Genomic DNA, 18,186 nt, shown 5'->3' with positions numbered 1-18,186 from the left:
GAGGTGCACAGTATGTGTATTAAATCACCAGCTCTTCATTTTCTTACTTCTGTACTATTCAAATATTAAAACGCTCATTAGTCCTCGTACAGCTGAGGCTGGGTTTCATTAATATACATCATTACTATTTCACATCAGGGACAAACTGCTCTGAGGTCCAACAATTAGTGAGAACTTTTGGATGCTAGATATTTATTATGGGGCCTTGAACTAATGGGGACTAATGATGAAAAATCACCTCTATGTCCCATTTAATCTCTTCACCTCAAAGTGAGCATGCGCACATGTAATGCAGACGTATGTGCAAGCTGTCAACTTTGAATTATGTCCTCCAAAGTCCCTGAAACTTCAAGAATCTTTACTCAGTGTAATGCCATCTGGCACGTTATTTCCCTCAGTGATGATGATAATGCATACATTCACAGCTTGCAACATAAGTGCTTTTATTAGGAGCTCAAGGTATTTCCTCTAATCCGGGAGGAGAGTGTTTAAATGAACCACAGATGGAGGCTGAGTCTCACAGAAGGAGGGAAACACCAGCTTGGCTGTCTGCATCTTTCACACTTAGTGCGTCTGTAGGAAACACACCTACACAGATAACAGGTGTGAAGTCAGATCCACTATAGGCGACGGAGACCATCAGCAGTAAATCAAATCAAAATGATTTTTCTAATGGACCTCCAGATGATGCTGCTGGATGTGATTTACTTCATCCTGCGCAACTCTGTGCGGGCCGTCCTGCGCCCACGCACCAAGCCCATTGATAGCGAGCTGGTGCTGATCACAGGCTCAGGTGGAGGCCTGGGTCGTCTCTTTGCTCAGGAATTCACCAAGCACGGGGCAGTGGTGGTGCTGTGGGACGTCAACAGCAGCGCCAACGAGCAGACAGCCAAGCTGGTGCGTGAGATGGGGGGTAAGGCGTACACATACACAGTGGACGTGACCAACAGGGAGGATGTGTATCGCAGCGCAGACCTGGTGCGCAAGGACCTGGGCCGGGACGTGACCATGCTGGTGAACAACGCCGGAGTGGTGGCTGGGCAGCGCATGTTAGACTGTCCTGATGAGCTGATGGAGAGGACCATGAAAGTCAACTGCCATGCCCTCTTCTGGGTGAGAGTGCTTTGATCAGTATGAAATGTGTTGAAGATATTTGACCAGTCACACCTAAAGTGTTGAAGAGAGGTGAGACAAGACCTGACAGGAAGTCCAGCTGCCCTTGACTTATTAATAGTGCTACATTTAAGGGCTGGAGGATATGGAGAGATTCATAGATCACAATATTTTTGATGAAATACCTCATTATCTCTACTGCAGTGATATTGTAGGGTTGAATATTTGTGTTTTCAAAAATATTCACACAATATTTTTGATAGATGATCATCAGTAATGAGGATTTGATGACTAAAGACAAATAATAAAACAGGAGAATACAATACTTCACTATCAAAAATGATACCTAGTCTCATATCATGATATTGATGTAATATTAACATATTGCCCCTGGTGGACAGTGGAGTATCTGTGTATCTGTGTCTGTCAACACAACTTGCAAGTATTCATTAACCAATGACTGCTGTAAATAACATAGCACATGTAGATATCAGGGCAACGACAAACAGTTAATGGCATAAAAAGAGCATAATAACAAAAAAAAAAACACAACAAAAACTGTCTGACCTTCTCTTAATAACATCATACCTCATATTATTCAGCTGTAGTCTACTCAAAGACAGTAACAGACACTAAGAACATATACACCTGCACCTTTTAATCATTCCTCACCCCCCGTGGGTCTTTCTCTAAATTCTTCTATTCATTCATTCATCCATTTTCCATAACTGCTTATCCTGTTGGGGGTCACAGGGGGGCTGGAGCCTATCCCAGCTGACCCTGGACAGGTCACCAGACTATCACAGGGCTGATACATAGAGACAGACAGCCATTCACACTCACATTCACACCTACGGACAATTTAGAGTCAGCGATTAACCTGCATGTCTTTGGACTGTGGGAGGAAGCTGGAGTACCTGGAGAAAACCCACACTGACACGGGGAGAACATGCAAACTCTGCATAGAGGGGCTCCCCCACCCTGGAGTTCTAACCAGGAGTCTCTGCTAACCACTGCACCACCATACCGCCTTTTACTATACATGTATAAAGTTTCTCAAACGTGCACTATGAAGTAAAGATAAAGACAAAATACAAATTCAGACCATTTTTCTAGCTAAGTTGAGTCCCTTCTTCCTCGCCTCAAGCATGATGCAACCTGCCCCCTTTATCCTAGCAACAAAGAGCTCCACAGATAAAGTCTAGGACTAGTCTTTTACGCAGCAGTGCACACTGATAACCATAGCTGCCTCTGAGTGTCATTAAAGTTCTGCCCTGAATCATTATCAAGTAGAGTACATGCTGGAGAGCAGTCAATCTGAACACCCAAAATTTTAGAGAGACGTTTTGTAATTTGTTCCCAGAACCTTTCAACTGATGGACACTTTGGAGAAATAGGTCTATTTGTCACGTAACAGCACTTTGGTGTCAAATAAGTTTGAAATCCAAAATTCAGGATGGTTAATTTATGCTCTTACTTCCTGATTAGTAACTGTTGTTGTAAACGACAGCCAAATATTCATCACTACTCTTTGACTTTGTGCCTTTACAGAAATATCTGGTGTGTGCCAGTATTAGTATATATAATATCCATAAAAGACAGAGAAGAACTTCAGAGTGAAAAAGGTGGCACACCCTCCAAACTGTTTGTCTGTGCAGCTTCATGTTTTATTAAAATGTCATTCTAAGGTCATCCTTAATGGATGAGTAGCGTTTAGCAGCAAATCACATATAAAATGTGATTTTATTCAATCATTGTCTCCATGGCGTGAATACTATTTGTGCTTCGGCAGGAACACATCAGCAATAAGATTTTAATAAAATATAAAGCTGCACACACACTCTGTTTACTTTGCCACCTTTTCCCCCCACTTTGCTCCCCGATCAGTGAATGGTATTTAATTTCTTAAAATCAGATCTGCCCTGTTTTGTAGGTGGCACACGTTTTGAGTCCAACACCAACAATGATTCAGCACTGACCTGGGAGCTTTTGAATTTTACAAAGCACAATCTTTCCAGCCATCAGCTGCTGTACAGAGCAGATTATTGTGCACAGTCAGGGTGACACATGACGTGTAAAATGTATTGCGTTAATAGCATTATCCCCTTCACACTATGGGCTATAGAGTACATAAATCCTCTTAATATGAAGCTGCTCGTGCAACATAAGCTTCCTTCACATTGAGCAACATCTAAGTCACTACAAGTCATATGAACGCTGCACGGGTTTGTTAACAATGTATGTGTTTATGTGTGTGTGTATGTGTGTGTGTGTGCATGCCTCAGACAGTGAAGGCCTTCCTCCCTCAGATGAAGGCCCAGAATCATGGACACATCATCACCATCGCCAGCGTCCTCGGCCTCTTCAGCACAGCTTGTGTCGAGGTGAACCAGGGAGTGAAAGCATCACTGCGATACTAAGATACGACAGCTTTACTGTTACAGCCTTTCACACACTTTTCTGCACAAGTCAGCAAATGTTGTCACAAATTCAAACTCATATTATAAAGACAATAGTTTAAGCGTTGCGGTGTGGTGGATCAAGAATAATTTTTGTAAATATTCAATACTTCAATAAAAGCTTTAATTTGTGTTTGAGACAGGATTACTGTGCCAGTAAGTTTGCTGCAGTGGGCTTCCATGAGTCTCTGGCCCACGAGCTGCTGGCTGAGGAGGTTGAAGGAGTGAAGACGACGCTTGTGTGCCCCTATATCGTGGACACAGGCATGTTTGAAGGCTGCAAGATTCGGTATGTCAGCAACATTATCACATACTGCTTAATTCAGTTACATCCTATCATTACACTGTATTTTCTAGAATCTGAACGGAGTGATTTAGACCCAACCAAATCATCGCATGAACACAACCCTTTTCCCTAACACAGACACACCAAATATCATTCTGTGGTTATATTTGCTTAGAGAAATGAAGGATGTTTTAGCATTTTTATAACTCATTTAGAAAATTTCCAATCAAGCAATTGTGTTCCTGACTTGCTTCTGTCCCACTAGGTTCAGGTGTACAATGTATCGCTCTGATATGCTGAAATACAACCCTGATTCCAAAAAAAAGTTGTGTAAAACTGTAAATAAAAACAGATTGCAAGGAATTGCAAATCCTTTATGAACTATATTCAACTTAATACAATACAAAGACAATATATTCAGTGTTCAAACTGATAAACTTCATTGTTTTTTTTTAATAAATAAACACTCATTCTGAACTCGATGCCTGCAACACTTCCAAAAAAGCTGGCGCATGTTTACCTCTGGGTTACATCACCTTTTCTGTTAACAACACCCAGTAGCATTTAGGAACTGAGGACACTCATAGTTGAAGTTTTGAAAGTGAAATAGTTTCTCATGATTCATAAGCAGGCCCCTAAAAATCTTCGCGATCCAAAGACTGTGTGGAAGAATGGGCCATCATCACATCTGAACACTGAGACACTGGTTTCTTCATATGGGAAGCATCTTAAAGCTGGCATTGTAAACAACGGCTTCTCCAAGTATTAAATACATTTTAGTTAGCATGTTTTATTCCCTTTTCCTGTCTCATTCCACTTTATTGCACATATTTTGTATTAATGTTACAAATTCTTTGTCTGTGTAGTTATTTTTGAATCACTACCAATATGTGGTATAAATCTCACATTAATAGTTTCAATGGAAATACGTTAACCCTTCGGAATCTGAGCAAATTCACTTGATTTCTTTTAAAAACAAGGAAGGCACTGAGCAACGAAAGAAGAAATTACCCCAAAAATTTGAACTATTTTTTTTTTAATTTAAAATTTTATATACTTTATTAATCCCCGAGGGGAAATTAATTTTTTTCACTCCGTTGTCAATTACACACAGTTCCAAACACACACATGCACAAACAGGACCTATACATGCATAAAGTGGAGAGATGTCAGAGTGAGGGGGCTGCCCATGAAAAGCACGCCGAGCGGTTGGGGGGGTTCGGTGCCATGCTCAAGGGCACCTCGGGGGTGCCCAGGAGGTGAACTGGCACCTCTCCAGCTACCAGTCCACGCTCCATATTTGGTCAGTATGGGGACTTGAACAGGCGACCCTCCGGTTCCCAACCCAGGTCCCTATGGACTGAGCTACTTAGAGTTAATTAGAGTTAGCAAAAAGAGATAATTAAGAACAAGAAAACTGGTAAGGAAAAAAGAAAGTTAAAAACAGACGAACAAGGAAATGACCTGGAAAAGTACTTGAAATCCTAATAATTCTTTAACTTTAACATAATTTTAAAATGTATAATATGATACAGTATATACAGTATAGTATATATAATATGATAATAAATATTCTAAATGTAGTTTCCCCCTAGGTTTATGTATTATTTATTTGTTATTATTTATTTATTTATTTCAATTTGTGGTACATTTCTTCCCTGTGCTCATTGCCTGTTTTGACAATGTTTTTGAAAGAAATTGCACCAATTTGCTCAGATTTCAAAGGTTTAACTACTTGCAAAAGGTGTCTGAAAGCAGCACAAGAAAAGTGATGTTGCTCCAGGTTTCAAAGGGTTAAATGAAAAAAAATTGACATGGTGGAAACTTATTTTCCCTGATGTATATCAAAGGATTTGCAAAACATTGCAGTCTGATTTGATGTATGTTTTACACAGTGTCCTAACCTTTCTGGAATGGGAGTTGTCTAACACTGGTCACGTTCTTAGCAAAATTCATGTGTAACAAAAATGCAACACAGGAATCTTGGTATGTTGACATAGTATTCTGCTCAAAGTGGTGTCTTCCGTTTGCTGTCAAAACGCTGCACACTAACTGCTAAGTGACAGCCTGTTTGTCCTTTGGTGCCACTAATAGGGAAGAAGTGGAACTGCTCCTTCCCCCTCTGGATCCTCAGTACTGCGTCGAGCAGGCCATGAACGCCATCCTGATAGACCAACCCTTAGTGTGCATCCCTCGCCTCACATACCTGCCTGTCATCTCCAGAGCGTAAGTGCAAAGCCACGTGTTCATCTTACCCAGAGACCGTACATTAGTCTGGTTGATGTGCACTTCCATTGCTTTGCAGCTGATGTTCAGTATTTGATGTTACTTTTCAGATTGTTGCCATGGGAATCCAACGTGGTCACGTATCGTTTCATGGGGTCCGACAAGTGCATGTACCCCTTCATTGACACCAAGAGGAAGCAAGTGTCTAACACTGCCATTGCAGTTGCGTAATCGTACCTGAGTACAGTTATGACTACTGTAGGGAGTCTAAACCTTAAAATTAAAATGCCATTTGCCAAAAAGACAAAAAAAAGAAGAAAAGTAAAAAGAAAAGAAAAATCCCTCTGCTTGCATGGACAGCAGCGAGCCAAACTGCCCAGCTACTGCCAGGATTCAATAACATACAGATGATCAGAGGTCATGCAGAGGCCAGATGGAGGGGCTTTAGATCTTTACAGTGATCAGTCAGAGGCGTGTACCAGATGACGACTCAGCCAAGTGTTCATCAGCACCCTAAAACATTTCAATAAGATCAAGTTTAAAGTCCCTTCAAACTCACCAAACACCTGTGAAATGACTTCACACTGAGAGTGACTGAATCCTGGACTGGCCAAAAGGGGAATGTGAGTGTCTTTAATATCTGTAACTTAATAATGTACCATAATATTGTGCTATATTATGTTTACGTAAAATAAAATAACTGAAAACTGCTAAAGTGTGTGGTGAGAGCAAGTAGTTTGTGCTGTAAACTTCCCAAGACATGTAAATTAGCAAACATGAGTGGTGAGGTTGATAAAGGAGTTATGCTTGTAGAGGGTAAGAGGCCGACCTGAATCAAACATGCTTTGATTCTGTTTTTCTTATTCAATTTTCTCTCTAATTCCTTTAAAAAAAAAAGTATTCTCAGTGGCCCAGATTTAGAGCTGCTGCACTTTCTCCCTCTACCTTGCAGATTATGCTCGTGTCAATGCACAGATATAGTTTTTACAGGTGCTTACAAGTGTGGCTAATCTCAAAAGACAGCAGTAATACGGGAAAACGTAATCACTGTGCTAAAATGTTTCCATGCAAGGGAGCAGGTATGACTAATGAAGCATTTCCTACAGCATAATGGAAAAACGCACTGTTTAAAATGTCTCCAATGGTAATGTCCCAGATTGAGCTCATGTTTGGGCGCTCAAAAATTAAAACAGCAAACTTTTGCATAAAGTTTTTAGCTTTGTATCAAAACGAATCACTCATTCATAGATTTATCTTTATTATATGATGTAAATGTTCATAGCGGCTGAATTCTGATGAAAATTCATGTGCTTTTTGTTTTTTTAACAACTCATTAATCACAAGAATCAAAGCTAATCAGAACTGATCAACTTTTAACAACAGCTGAGACTTTTTTCCCCATAAAGATATGGCAAAAGTATACAAATTCATATATTAAATAATATTCAGTGTAATCAGTGGTGTTCAGACAAAAATCTGAAATGTGTAAAAAAAAAGTTAGTTATAATCCTTGATCTTTTTATAAAATCCTATTTTTAATATTTAAAGTCAGAAACACCCATTCAATTACATTCAGTAGTTACTTCACTATAGTTTTTATTGTTAGTGGCGGAGTCTGCCAGTCCAGGGCTGGATTCAAACTAACGAAGCAGGAGGGCTCCACAGGAAAAGAGGCATGCATGTAATCCAGTTTAACTTATGTTCAGTGATGCTGATTGAATTATTTTTTCAAAAGAAACTGTTGGTAGCACTGTAAACAGATAAAGAAATTGTTATACCTAACACCAAGCCAATGGTCGGCCGTTTGTGAGTGTCTGTGGCCCTTGTCGTCCCGGTGTTTCCAACACTGTTTTCCCTCATGTGCTTTCTTTTTAAAGCTAATTGAGCATGTTCAATCAGCGACGATGGAGTTGCTTTGGTGTGTGTGGGCCTTTATTAGGGCCTGGCACACCAAGATGACAGTCGGCCTATGGTCAATGCTGGGCCGTCAGTGAGCATATATTGGCTTAGTTTTTGTGGTGTGTTCCACATCGTTGGTACTAGTTGGTCCTTGTTGGCTTTTTTTTTGGCCAATTCAGAATGTTGAATCAGCAACAGAGCCCGTGGAGAAGTGAAATCACTCTGATTGACAGTTCAGCTCAGTGCAGAGAAGAGAAACAGAAGTGAGGAGAGCAAATGAATGGCTAAATCAAGAGGAAGTGAAATCGAAATGAATTTATAGGCAAGATTATTTCATTGAGCTCCTTTAGCAGAAATAATCTGTGACTGTTTTTGGTATCGTTTCCTGGCAGACAGTAAATGTCCTTTAGTCTTTCAACATCAGGTTGTGTTGCTAATATGCTAAATGGCTGACTAGCGCCTTGAATCTGTCTCGTTGGTCTTACGGTATCTCTTTTTAAATGACAAATACAGACTACTGCCACCGAGTTATCTCCTCTCATGCAGGTGCAGAACATGCAGGCGAGTTGGCCACTGGCTGTCATCTTTGTGGTGTGTTCAGGTGCAACTTTTGGCCCAAACAAAGACAATGCAACAATCTGCTTTCATCTCCACTAGTTCTTTGACGTCAACATGGTGTGTCTGGCCCTTTAAATCACTTTAAATATTACTTACACTGTTTAGGAACCATTAATTTGGAAAATGCTGACAAAAAAAAAAAAAAACAGGATTATATCATCAAGATATGACACCACTAAAAGTTGATAAACTGTATTGAACTATTGCACAGCCCTTAAACTTTTCAGTTCTATATTCCACCATTGACAGGTAAATGAAAAGACAAGATGAGAGAAGTATTTGTTTTGTGCATGTAAGCACGCAAGTTTAATTACCATGGGGAGCGGAGAGAAAAGGGAGGTTGACATAAGGGAGGAAAAGGGAGTATCGGGGGAACTGACGCAACAGGGAAACGTCCCTGCCACACACAGCAGAGACAACGTCACATTACATCACACGCTACATTTAGTCACAAATTCTTCCCGGCCCTACATGGTAATGTCAATAACACTTCACTTGTGGTTGTTGATATAAAGCACTCTAGGAAAATCAACAGAGGTTCGCCAGCTGCACCCTAGACAAAGACGAGGTCCAAACCTTTAGAAGATTTTACTTGATGAACTACCTCAGCGCGGGGATAAAACGTAAAAGACTTAAAAACAAGAGTTAGAAGGTCTCACAGAGAGGAAACAAGTTCTAGGCAAAACAAAACAGAATTCACAGTAAATCGCTTCTTTTTTTTTCCCAACAAGTAAACCCCGATCTCGTTGACTAGGATGCAGCTACTTTTTCTACAAAGCAACAAAATAAATACTGTGAACAATTAAACAACATCAAGGGGAAGAACCTATTTTTTTTCCAATCAATCTTGTTTAACTGTGAACATTTTTTGGAACGATGAATATGAACAGTGATGGTTTAGAGCCTACAGCGTCAGAAGCTTCCTGTAGCCGTCTAAAACTAAGAACACAGTGTCTGAGTTTTCTCTAGTGCTTTTAATGACAACCAAACCTGATCATCTAAACAGTGCCATCCAGGGTCTGTGCCAATGTGCTTGAGTTAGCCTGTTTGAGGTGCAAGTCACCTTCGATTTCCTGCTTGCCGCACCTGTAGAAAATAAGTCACATATAGTATCAGTGTTAACAGTTAAACAGTCCCCAAATATTCCTCTGATGGTGCACTAGCGTTTATTCGTTTCAGTGTATTTAATTGAATTCATCAGGCCCATAGAACTATTTACATGCGTGCTGACATGATCTGTTAATTAGACTTTTAGAAAAGATAAAAGCTGTTTGAGTGTTTGCAACATTTACTCAAACACCATCTTTAAAGTATACTACAACCAGAATCAATAAGCAAAAGCTGAGCCTTGTGTTTATGTTAAAATTAATAGATTAATAGACTCCCTGCGAAACATGCAGCACTTGGAAAATTAGTGGAGAGCACTGGTAAGCGAGGCGCAGCATCTTGAGGACACTGCGTTTTATGCTGATTAAAGTGTTTTCACGAGGCACTTCTATTCTAATTTCTCATTATGATTATTAGCGGAATGAATGGCTTATTATTAACACAGCTATAGTAAGCAGAGACAGTGTTTGTCACATCTTACCGAGAAACTGGTCCATTTCCTGTCCTTTCATTTGGCTGCTGGTCCAACTCCGAGAGTAACTTCAATATATTCAATGCAGCCTGTGGAGATGGAGAACAGGGTAAGTTATTGCAGTGAGCATTTTTAAGAGGCAACTACAACTCGACTGGGTACAACCCTGTAAAGTAAAGCCACATTGTCTTGATAGTACATTATCTCCAACAAAAAAGAGCGAGTATCCAGAAAGCAGACGACTTTTTGCTCTGATTTTGGGACCTTTGACGACTTAAGGAAATAAAAATGTCTAAGGAAATAACACTGGCTTTGTTCTGTGCAAGAGCAGAATCCACTGTCTGAATCTTGTCCACACAAGACAGGCCTGCATGATATATTTAGGGGCAAAACATTTATTTTTGTAGAAATTACAGCATATGACACCTGTTTTGTTAAAGGGACAGTTCACCCCTAAATCAAAAATACATTTTTTTTCTCTTACTATTACATATGCTAACATTTTTACATTTTATTAAGCACCTTGGCACCAAGTTGGACATATTTAAAGTTAACATGATCATGCAAGGACTGATGCTTTAGAATTTATATGTTTGAGACACTTATTTGCAGCATTTTAGTCCTACGGATTGCCCTTCCTGAGGCATGGAAATACTCCATAGTGTCTACAGATGTAAGCAAATCAAATTTGACTTTTTAAGATCTTTTTTAATGCCACCTTATATGAAATTTAAGACCAAACCTGCAATGGAAATACACATTATATATACATATATTGTAAACCATCATCAGGTCAGTCAGGTTGGAGAAATTTCCACAGTACTGAAAATATTTAAGACTCATCGAATCTGAATTTAAGACGACGTAAGACTTTTTAAGGACTTATATTAAGAGAACTTAATTGAAGACATTTTAAAACTTTAAGGACCTGCAGACACCCTGTGCTTCCACATTTCCAATTTTAGTTGGAAAGTTGTCTCTTTTGTCAAAGCTCCTGTAGCTCACACACAATGTGAATAACTGCATTGTAAGTTTTGACAGATACATTCTAGATTTAAAGCTGTTAAACTACTAAAAGTGTCACAATACATTTTGCAGTTTAAAAAAAACAAACTCACCATATCATGACAGGACTCTACATCTTTCCCAATCCCATGACTGATGAGCGGTTGCTGGGAGGAGCAATTAATCAGTGACACAAACTCATTCTTATTGTTTTTGGGAAAGTCTTTGTATTCCACCTGCAGGCAAATAAAATATTTTAATGAATTTATATCACTTCTTTTGGCTAAATCAAATAGATGCACACTAATGACCAAAGCAGAAGTATTAAGTTACCTGCAGGCCCTGCACCGCCGCAAGAAAGCTGAGCTGTTCCGAAGGCCTGGTGAGGGGTCCGTGGGGCAGCTGGTTCAAATTATTTTTGTTCTTTAGGATAGTTTCAGCAGTCATTGATGTCCCTGCGTAAAGGAGCTCGTTGGCAATCATGGCAGTGATTGTGGCCTTGCCTGGGTTGGGTACAGCTCGACTGTAGTCCTTGGCCTGGGTCACTTGGCAGGCCCCGACTGCCTGAGCCACCTCAGGGACCATGGGCAGGATACCTGCAGGCAGCTGCTGGTGGCTCAAGTAAGGCAGGCGGAAGTCCTCCTCCTTGGAACCTTGAAAGGAAAAGCACATTTGTGAAGGAGCTCAACGGAAATGACACAGCAGAGTACAAAATGTGACGAGTGCCGCTTACTCAATGCCACCTCCTCTACAGAGCCAGGTTCAAAGAAGGTCACTTTGCGCCCATCACCAGGTTTTTTCACTGGAGTCTAGGTATTAAAAAAAACAATCTATGTGAATGAGTGAATAAAGGTTTGTCATATCAAATCATCCTTGTCTTCCATTTTACAAGAATTGCTTGCTACTAGGTGTAGTGGTACCTTTTCATCAGTTTTAAGTGCCGGTTTAGGGGGCTGAGGCTGAGGCACTTTATATCCCAAGAGCTCCAGCATTTTCTCTGCTGCGTTCCTCTTGGCCACCTTCTTACTAGGTCCCATTCCCTCTGCAGTCTGGCCGCACACTGTCACCTGCCCCAGAAAGCAGGCAGCAGACACACAGGAAAAGTACTCAGTTAAAACTAGAACTTAACAAGCAAAACAAAAACAGAGACTGACGTTGCTATTCATGCTAACAGCATGCCTCCGCTGCCGTTGACTCACCTGCATGACAAACTCCCTACGACGAGGTAGACCTCTCTCCGTCACCATGCTGTACTCCGGCTCCTTCTCCTTCTTGGCCTGCTGGATCTGAGCCAGGCGGCTAATGGGATTCATTCCCTGGCCATACTCTGGGCTGGTCTGCAGCTGTTGGCAGAAGAGGTTAATCATCACTTAATGAAGAGTCTTTGCGTCTGTACTGATTAGGATGATTGCAGTCCACTGGTCACATTACTTTGATGATGGATTTGGTTTTCTTTTTGATGCGTGGCAGCGTCTTTTCCACACTGGGTATATGGGGTAGCCTCTTCAACTCCCCCAGCACCGCTGCTGCTGCCAGCTTCTTGGCAATCTTTTTACTTTTTCCTTCGCCTTCTCCAGTGAATTCCCCGACTGTAACACGCACTACAAAACTCTTCATGTGGGGAGGGCCTTCTTCTTTTAAAACCTAGAGAACAACAGTGACAAATGATGACGTAGAGGAGCAATTGTGTGCTAAAATTAAACTGGTGACAAATTAGGCTAAGTCTATGTGTCAATAAACTGATGCATTCCTATTAATCTCTACAAAGAAGGAACATAAACCACCTCAAAGTTGACAGGTAAGTTGCGTTTAAGTGCAATTTCAAACACTTGACTGATTTCTGATTTGTTGAGGTTCTCTTCCTCCTCTGGCTCTCCGTTCATCTGTCAAGAGCAGACAGCATATTAAAGAAAGAAAAGCAATAAGTCTGAATAAAATGGCACAGAGGCGTTCTAGCAATATTTCATGCTGAGTGTGCACTTCTCTTCTCACCACTGGCAGCTGCTGCAATATTGGCTCCTTGTGCAGCACTTTCAGGGCCTTGGCAGCAGCGTCATGTTTGGCCAACTGCCGTGTGCGTCCCTTCCCAATAAACTGCTGGCCTCCGATGGAAAGCTCCATGTGGTATATCATTGGTCCCACTGGAGGAAATGGGTAATAGTACCTAGACACACACACAAAACATGCAACAGTTTTTTTCCATCTCAAAAAGAAACTTCATGAGATTATTCAAAATGAGGACAAAATGAAAGCATGTCCTCTTTTCAAATTTCAAAGTAAAGGAAACTCACTGTTGCATAGAGCGCTGGTAAGGTCCTGGAGCCCGGACATTGTAATTGAAGTTTGGTGGTCTCATCGCCGGGTAGGGGTCGATGGGTTTATACATGGGCTTTTTACCAAGCTTCATACAAAGTGCATTTAACTCCATGGTATGTGTCATGCCATCTGCTGTAAGGCCAACACACAGAAAACCAAAGATGAAACTACATATTTGAGAAAACTCTTTTCTATTAAGTGTTCACAAACGTTAAAGAGACTGCAACAGAGCCAGTGGGAAGAGCCCACCTGGGTTCTTGCCTGTGTTGCGGGGCGTCCTCACGGTGGGCTTGGGAAGTGTCGTCTCAGCTAGGGCGGATGCAGCAGCGGAATGCTGGGCTTTCTTGATGCTGGTCCCCTCTGCCTCCCAGTGCTGATCTCCTAGTGTGAGCCTTACGGAGAAAATCTGACAGACGCAGGAGGCCTTATTAGCATGAACTTGTGTCAAAAAAAAGGCAACAGCATAGTTTGTAAAAATTACTTTAAATACCTTTGAGTGAGCTGGTCCTTGCTCACACAGCAGCTTATACTCAGGCTGAATCTTGTTGAAACGGGCTAACTCATTCACCAAACACATGGGGGTCTTCTCTTTAGGGTTTGCCATGTTAGATACTGCTAAAACAAAAATTAGATCAACTATAATAACAACTAATAGGGAGAGTCAGGCAGAGGATCTCTCTGAGATTTATGAGCTTTGGATAAATATTTATGGGCCTATGGTATGAAACACAACAAACAAATATTGAGGTTAGCACAACAAACAGAATGGCGCGCAATCAAGACACTATGACACACACAAGTTGGTACACCAGAGCTGGAAGACCCGCTTGCCAGGTCCCGGTGTGTCGGTCAGCTACAACAGCAACGAACTCAGAGTTATGCATTAGAACGGGACTGTGTGTCGGCATTGCTCTGTAGTTGTCAGGGCTGTGAATGTTAACACATCCAACATATACTAACATCACCCAGATGTGTTGATCACCAGGATGAGGAAAAATACAGCCAGCTCCTTATCCCCGCTGCTTTCAGGCAGCCAGATGCAAAAGCAGAACGGGATGCTGGGTAGGTATATTAATGGAAACACACTGAACATAATAACGCACAGTGTGGCATCACCCAGATGTGCTTATCACCAGCACCCTTCTATAAAGTAGTGTATAATGACATGTCAACACACAACAACTTTTGGGTTATGTTTTCTCTGTTAGCGCACTAGTGAAAGTAGAGTGGTGTGGATGAATGAAAAATTAAACGATAAACAGTTTATGGTATCACGTTGCGTGACCTTGTAAATGTAATAATTTTACCCGAAATCCTGTTGCTATTGTGTTACATAACTTCCTTACTGCTAAAACGTAACATATTACTTCAGCGTGTTACCCCCAATGCTGATCATGAAGACAAAAACAATGAGCTGCGCCTAGTCCAAAGGTCTGACAGCAAATAAACACAGACAAAAACATAAATAATGAATGCAGTGACCGTGGTGTACAGTAGGGCTGCTACGATTAGTCGACTAATTGACGACTAATCGACTGATTAAATAATCGGTGACTATTTTAGTAGTCGACTAATCGGTTTGAGTCATTTTTCATAGTAAAGTACTATAAAAGTACCCCAAAATACTCTTATTGCAGCTTCTTAAGTTCAGATATTGGCAGCTTTACACACTCTCCCGTGACAGTGAACTAAAACCCTTCGGCGTGAATACGAAACAAGACATTAGATGACGTAATTTTGGGGTTTGGGCGAGACAGACCGACATTTTTCAACATTTTAACACATTTTTCGATGAAATGATTAGTCGACTAATCGAAGAAATAATCGACAGATTAGTCGACAATGAAAATAATCGTTAGTGGCAGCCCTAGTGTACAGAGAGCCCTCAAGAGACAGAGAGTTCTTATACAAAGTGTTAATTTGACAAATACACATTGTATAATTTTGCAGTTGATATTAGCGACCCCAAATGTCAGTGGCTAAACAAAAGGGTCTTTGATGTGCACAAAAACCCTTATTTAACAAACAAATGAAACAAACCTGTGGTGGTACTGTAGGGAGTGGCTGAGCCCGCAGGGAGTGCAGAGCTCCTGATGGGCTGGCTGGCACTCTCCGAGGGTAGGGTGCCTGACGCACAGGGGATGCTGTAGCCAGGCTGTGGCTGCCCCAGCTGCATTGGAGCTGAGGCAGCAGGCATGGGACTAGCCGGACACTGAAACTGGAGCTGGGACATCCTCGTTGGTCTATTTTAGTCAATCGTCGACTGAGGTCAAGATAAGAACTTTGTAGTGCAGCAATGGTGAATGCCAAAGTGGGAGGAACTGTTGATTGAGGAGGTCTGAATGTAAGCTCTGCCTGGAAAGTGAGGACACAAAATGTGTGAAGAAACTACGATGTGTCCATTTCTACAAGAAGAAGAACATTACACAATTTTCCATTCATCAAAAAAGTGTCACTGTAACAGACACTGGGGCCTCCAGCACTAAATGGGCAAGATTAAGAGCACTCCCAGGCACAGGCCTGACAAAGAAAAACAACCACACTCGCATCTATGCACAATTTAGTTTCCAAATCACTGAATCTGCATGTGTTTGAACAGTAGGAGGGAACCCATGCAGATGTGGGGAGAACATGCAAAATGTATACAAAAAGGCCCCAGCTGACGGTGTAAGGTTACAACCAGCACCTTCTCTCTCTGAGACAACACTGCTAACCACTGAGCTTCACAGGAAGCGTTCGCACCCTCAAATTCAACTTAACACCTTTAAGGTGATACGTTTTTAACCTTTGAATCATTTAGATTGTTAAATTGAAAATAGGTCCACGTGAATTCAATGTAATTTTTGACATTTGACAAGAATATTTTTTCATGAAGGCAAGATTCAACACACAACACTCCACTGGCATGATTTTCAAAACTGTTTGGCTATAGTAAAACACACAATGCAGTCTAGAAGAAAGCCTAGGCTACATATAAAGCAGCCGTCTTCATATATGACAGAGATAAGTGCACAATAAACATTAAAAAGTATGCATCTGATGGGCTCTGGTTTCTGCTCTGCTGTCACTGGTCACATTTATAGGATATTCTATCCTTGCCTTTGTGCAAAAACTGCACATGAAGACATTTCTTTAAGATATTGCATCTATTTGCAATAGTGAGAGAATTCATTATGAATGAGTTATTAGTGTCAGTGTGACTTTTACGCAATAATGAATTTACAAGTGTAATTGATGTGACAGCAGTACAGGACAGGACAAGACAAGATGACACCCCTGGTAGCTAACTGCCCTGTACATTTTTGTATTTACTTAAGCATTGACAGCATTCATGAAGGTCTCCGAATAATGTGTATATGGCCCTGAAAATGCACATCACAGGCAGACAGAGATTTGTGCAGAGCCCACAGGACGACACCCCTCACCATTATTATTCGCATTATTTACCCGTCACAGCCAACAAGAATGAAGACAGCCAAACAATGAATTGTGACAGAGCAAAACCGACATTGACCCCACCACTGTTTGCTTGTCCTAAATGGTTTCCTCACCAACATTTTGCGGTGCCCTGGTTGTCAATTAAGGACGCTGCTGATCCAAAAATCATCCTAATTATTTTGTTCTCATTCAGGCTGCACGGTTGGGAGGTGTCACTGTCTGGGTGTTCTGGGGCCCTTTGAGCTTTGGCTAACTGTGATTTAATGAATATTCCCATGCACTGATTTTAACACTGACCTCACGCCAACGTTACTAGATGTATGCCATACTAATCACCAAACTTGGTAATAAAAAGTCGACTTTGATATTTGCTAAGGTTAGTTTATAAGGAGATTAACCGGCAAGCTAGCTACCGTTAGCTTTTACAAATAGGAGCTTCGCCCGAACAAATATGCAAAGCGTTGACGTTACACGGAAATTTCTCACGGATCATCTGGCTAGATTTGACTATCTGTGTGAAAACATCTATGTAGCAGACACTGCTGTCTGTAGGCCATTAACAAGCTCTGAATTAAATCAGGCCGACGGACAGCTATACGAGCTTTCCCAAAGGGACCACGTTAGCCAACTGATGCTAGCTTAGTGGCTACAGTGGCAAGGATGGATATAATTGAACAATCTCAGTAAAAATCAACCTAAACACTAAAATAAGAGCAGCAATGGTGTCTTCAGAAAGATGCACTCACAACACATAAGCAGCAGTACATGACACTAATGTATCTGCTAATTAAATTTGTCATAATTCCCAGGGAGTGAAGGAAAAGCCGGTGAAACTGCTAGCTAGCTGGCTAGCTAGCTAACCCCGTCTCTCGTCAAGTCACTGCACAAAATAAACCTCACCTCGTCGTTCCTTCTGTTCAGTTTTTAGTTACTCCATAATACACGTTGATTTGCTATCGTTTGCTTTGGCTAATGGCCAGTTTCAAGAGCCAGTCTATGATATTTTTATATCAAAATGCGGGCGGTGAGGAGGTGGACATTGGGAGAACAGGGCAAACACTAAAGAGAATGGCCCTATCTTGAGTCTCTCTTACGGAAGTGACGTCGACAGAGAGGAAGTGCTTCCAAAATAATATAGGATTTTATGAAGAGTGAAAAACCATAGACTGTATAAAAATAGTGAAAAACGCATTTCTTATCATCATAAATGCAACTGGGCAAGCATACAAACAGAAAGAAATGCTTGT

At 41.1% G+C, this 18,186-nt stretch overlaps 2 protein-coding genes across 9 annotated transcripts; one reads left to right on the top strand and one right to left on the bottom strand.

Moving 5' to 3' along the window:
- Window positions 1–508: 508 nt before the first annotated feature.
- On the top strand, window positions 509–6,799 carry rdh20 (retinol dehydrogenase 20). The gene is made up of 5 exons (XM_033627267.2): window positions 509–1,113; window positions 3,399–3,497; window positions 3,716–3,861; window positions 5,953–6,084; window positions 6,195–6,799. The coding sequence occupies exons 1-5, from the start codon at window positions 661–663 to the stop codon at window positions 6,313–6,315; spliced, it is 951 nt and encodes a 316-aa protein (XP_033483158.1). The 5' UTR covers window positions 509–660; the 3' UTR covers window positions 6,316–6,799.
- A 2,080-nt stretch (window positions 6,800–8,879) lies between these two features.
- On the bottom strand, window positions 8,880–18,025 carry stau1 (staufen double-stranded RNA binding protein 1). Of its 8 annotated transcripts, none has more exons than XM_033627673.2 (15): window positions 17,840–18,024; window positions 15,542–15,856; window positions 13,992–14,116; window positions 13,751–13,907; window positions 13,477–13,633; window positions 13,178–13,349; window positions 12,970–13,068; window positions 12,617–12,829; window positions 12,385–12,528; window positions 12,106–12,252; window positions 11,919–11,994; window positions 11,519–11,838; window positions 11,299–11,421; window positions 10,190–10,269; window positions 8,880–9,687 (listed from the first exon to the last, which is right to left on the bottom strand). In XM_033627673.2, the coding sequence occupies exons 2-15, from the start codon at window positions 15,732–15,734 to the stop codon at window positions 9,600–9,602; spliced, it is 2,094 nt and encodes a 697-aa protein (XP_033483564.1). In that variant the 5' UTR covers window positions 15,735–15,856; window positions 17,840–18,024; the 3' UTR covers window positions 8,880–9,599. The 8 variants fall into 8 exon arrangements, with proteins under 8 accessions (XP_033483564.1, XP_033483566.1, XP_033483567.1 ...); XM_033627675.2 differs by having other exon boundaries at window positions 13,477–13,630; XM_033627676.2 differs by having other exon boundaries at window positions 13,763–13,907.
- Between the last annotated feature and the right edge of the window lie 161 nt (window positions 18,026–18,186).

This window comes from Epinephelus lanceolatus, chromosome 1 (assembly GCF_041903045.1).
Source record: "Epinephelus lanceolatus isolate andai-2023 chromosome 1, ASM4190304v1, whole genome shotgun sequence".
NCBI classification, from domain to species: Eukaryota; Metazoa; Chordata; class Actinopteri; order Perciformes; family Serranidae; genus Epinephelus; species Epinephelus lanceolatus.
The sequence above is the reverse complement of the archived record's forward strand: the minus strand, read 5'-3'. Positions and strand labels throughout refer to the sequence as shown.

Coding starts and splice junctions, on each gene's coding strand:
- rdh20 (XM_033627267.2), top strand. CDS start 661: ATGATTTTTCTAATGGACCTCCAGATGATGCTGCTGGATGTGATTTAC. Junction 3,498..3,715: donor TCAGCACAGCTTGTGTCGAG/GTGAACCAGGGA, acceptor TGTTTGAGACAG/GATTACTGTGCCAGTAAGTT. Junction 3,862..5,952: donor TTTGAAGGCTGCAAGATTCG/GTATGTCAGCAA, acceptor TGCCACTAATAG/GGAAGAAGTGGAACTGCTCC.
- stau1 (XM_033627671.2), bottom strand. CDS start 15,734: ATGTCCCAGCTCCAGTTTCAGTGTCCGGCTAGTCCCATGCCTGCTGCC. Junction 12,529..12,616: donor AAACCAAATCCATCATCAAA/GTAATGTGACCA, acceptor TTCTGCCAACAG/CTGCAGACCAGCCCAGAGTA. Junction 10,270..11,298: donor TAGAGTCCTGTCATGATATG/GTGAGTTTGTTT, acceptor CCATCTCCACAG/GCTGCATTGAATATATTGAA.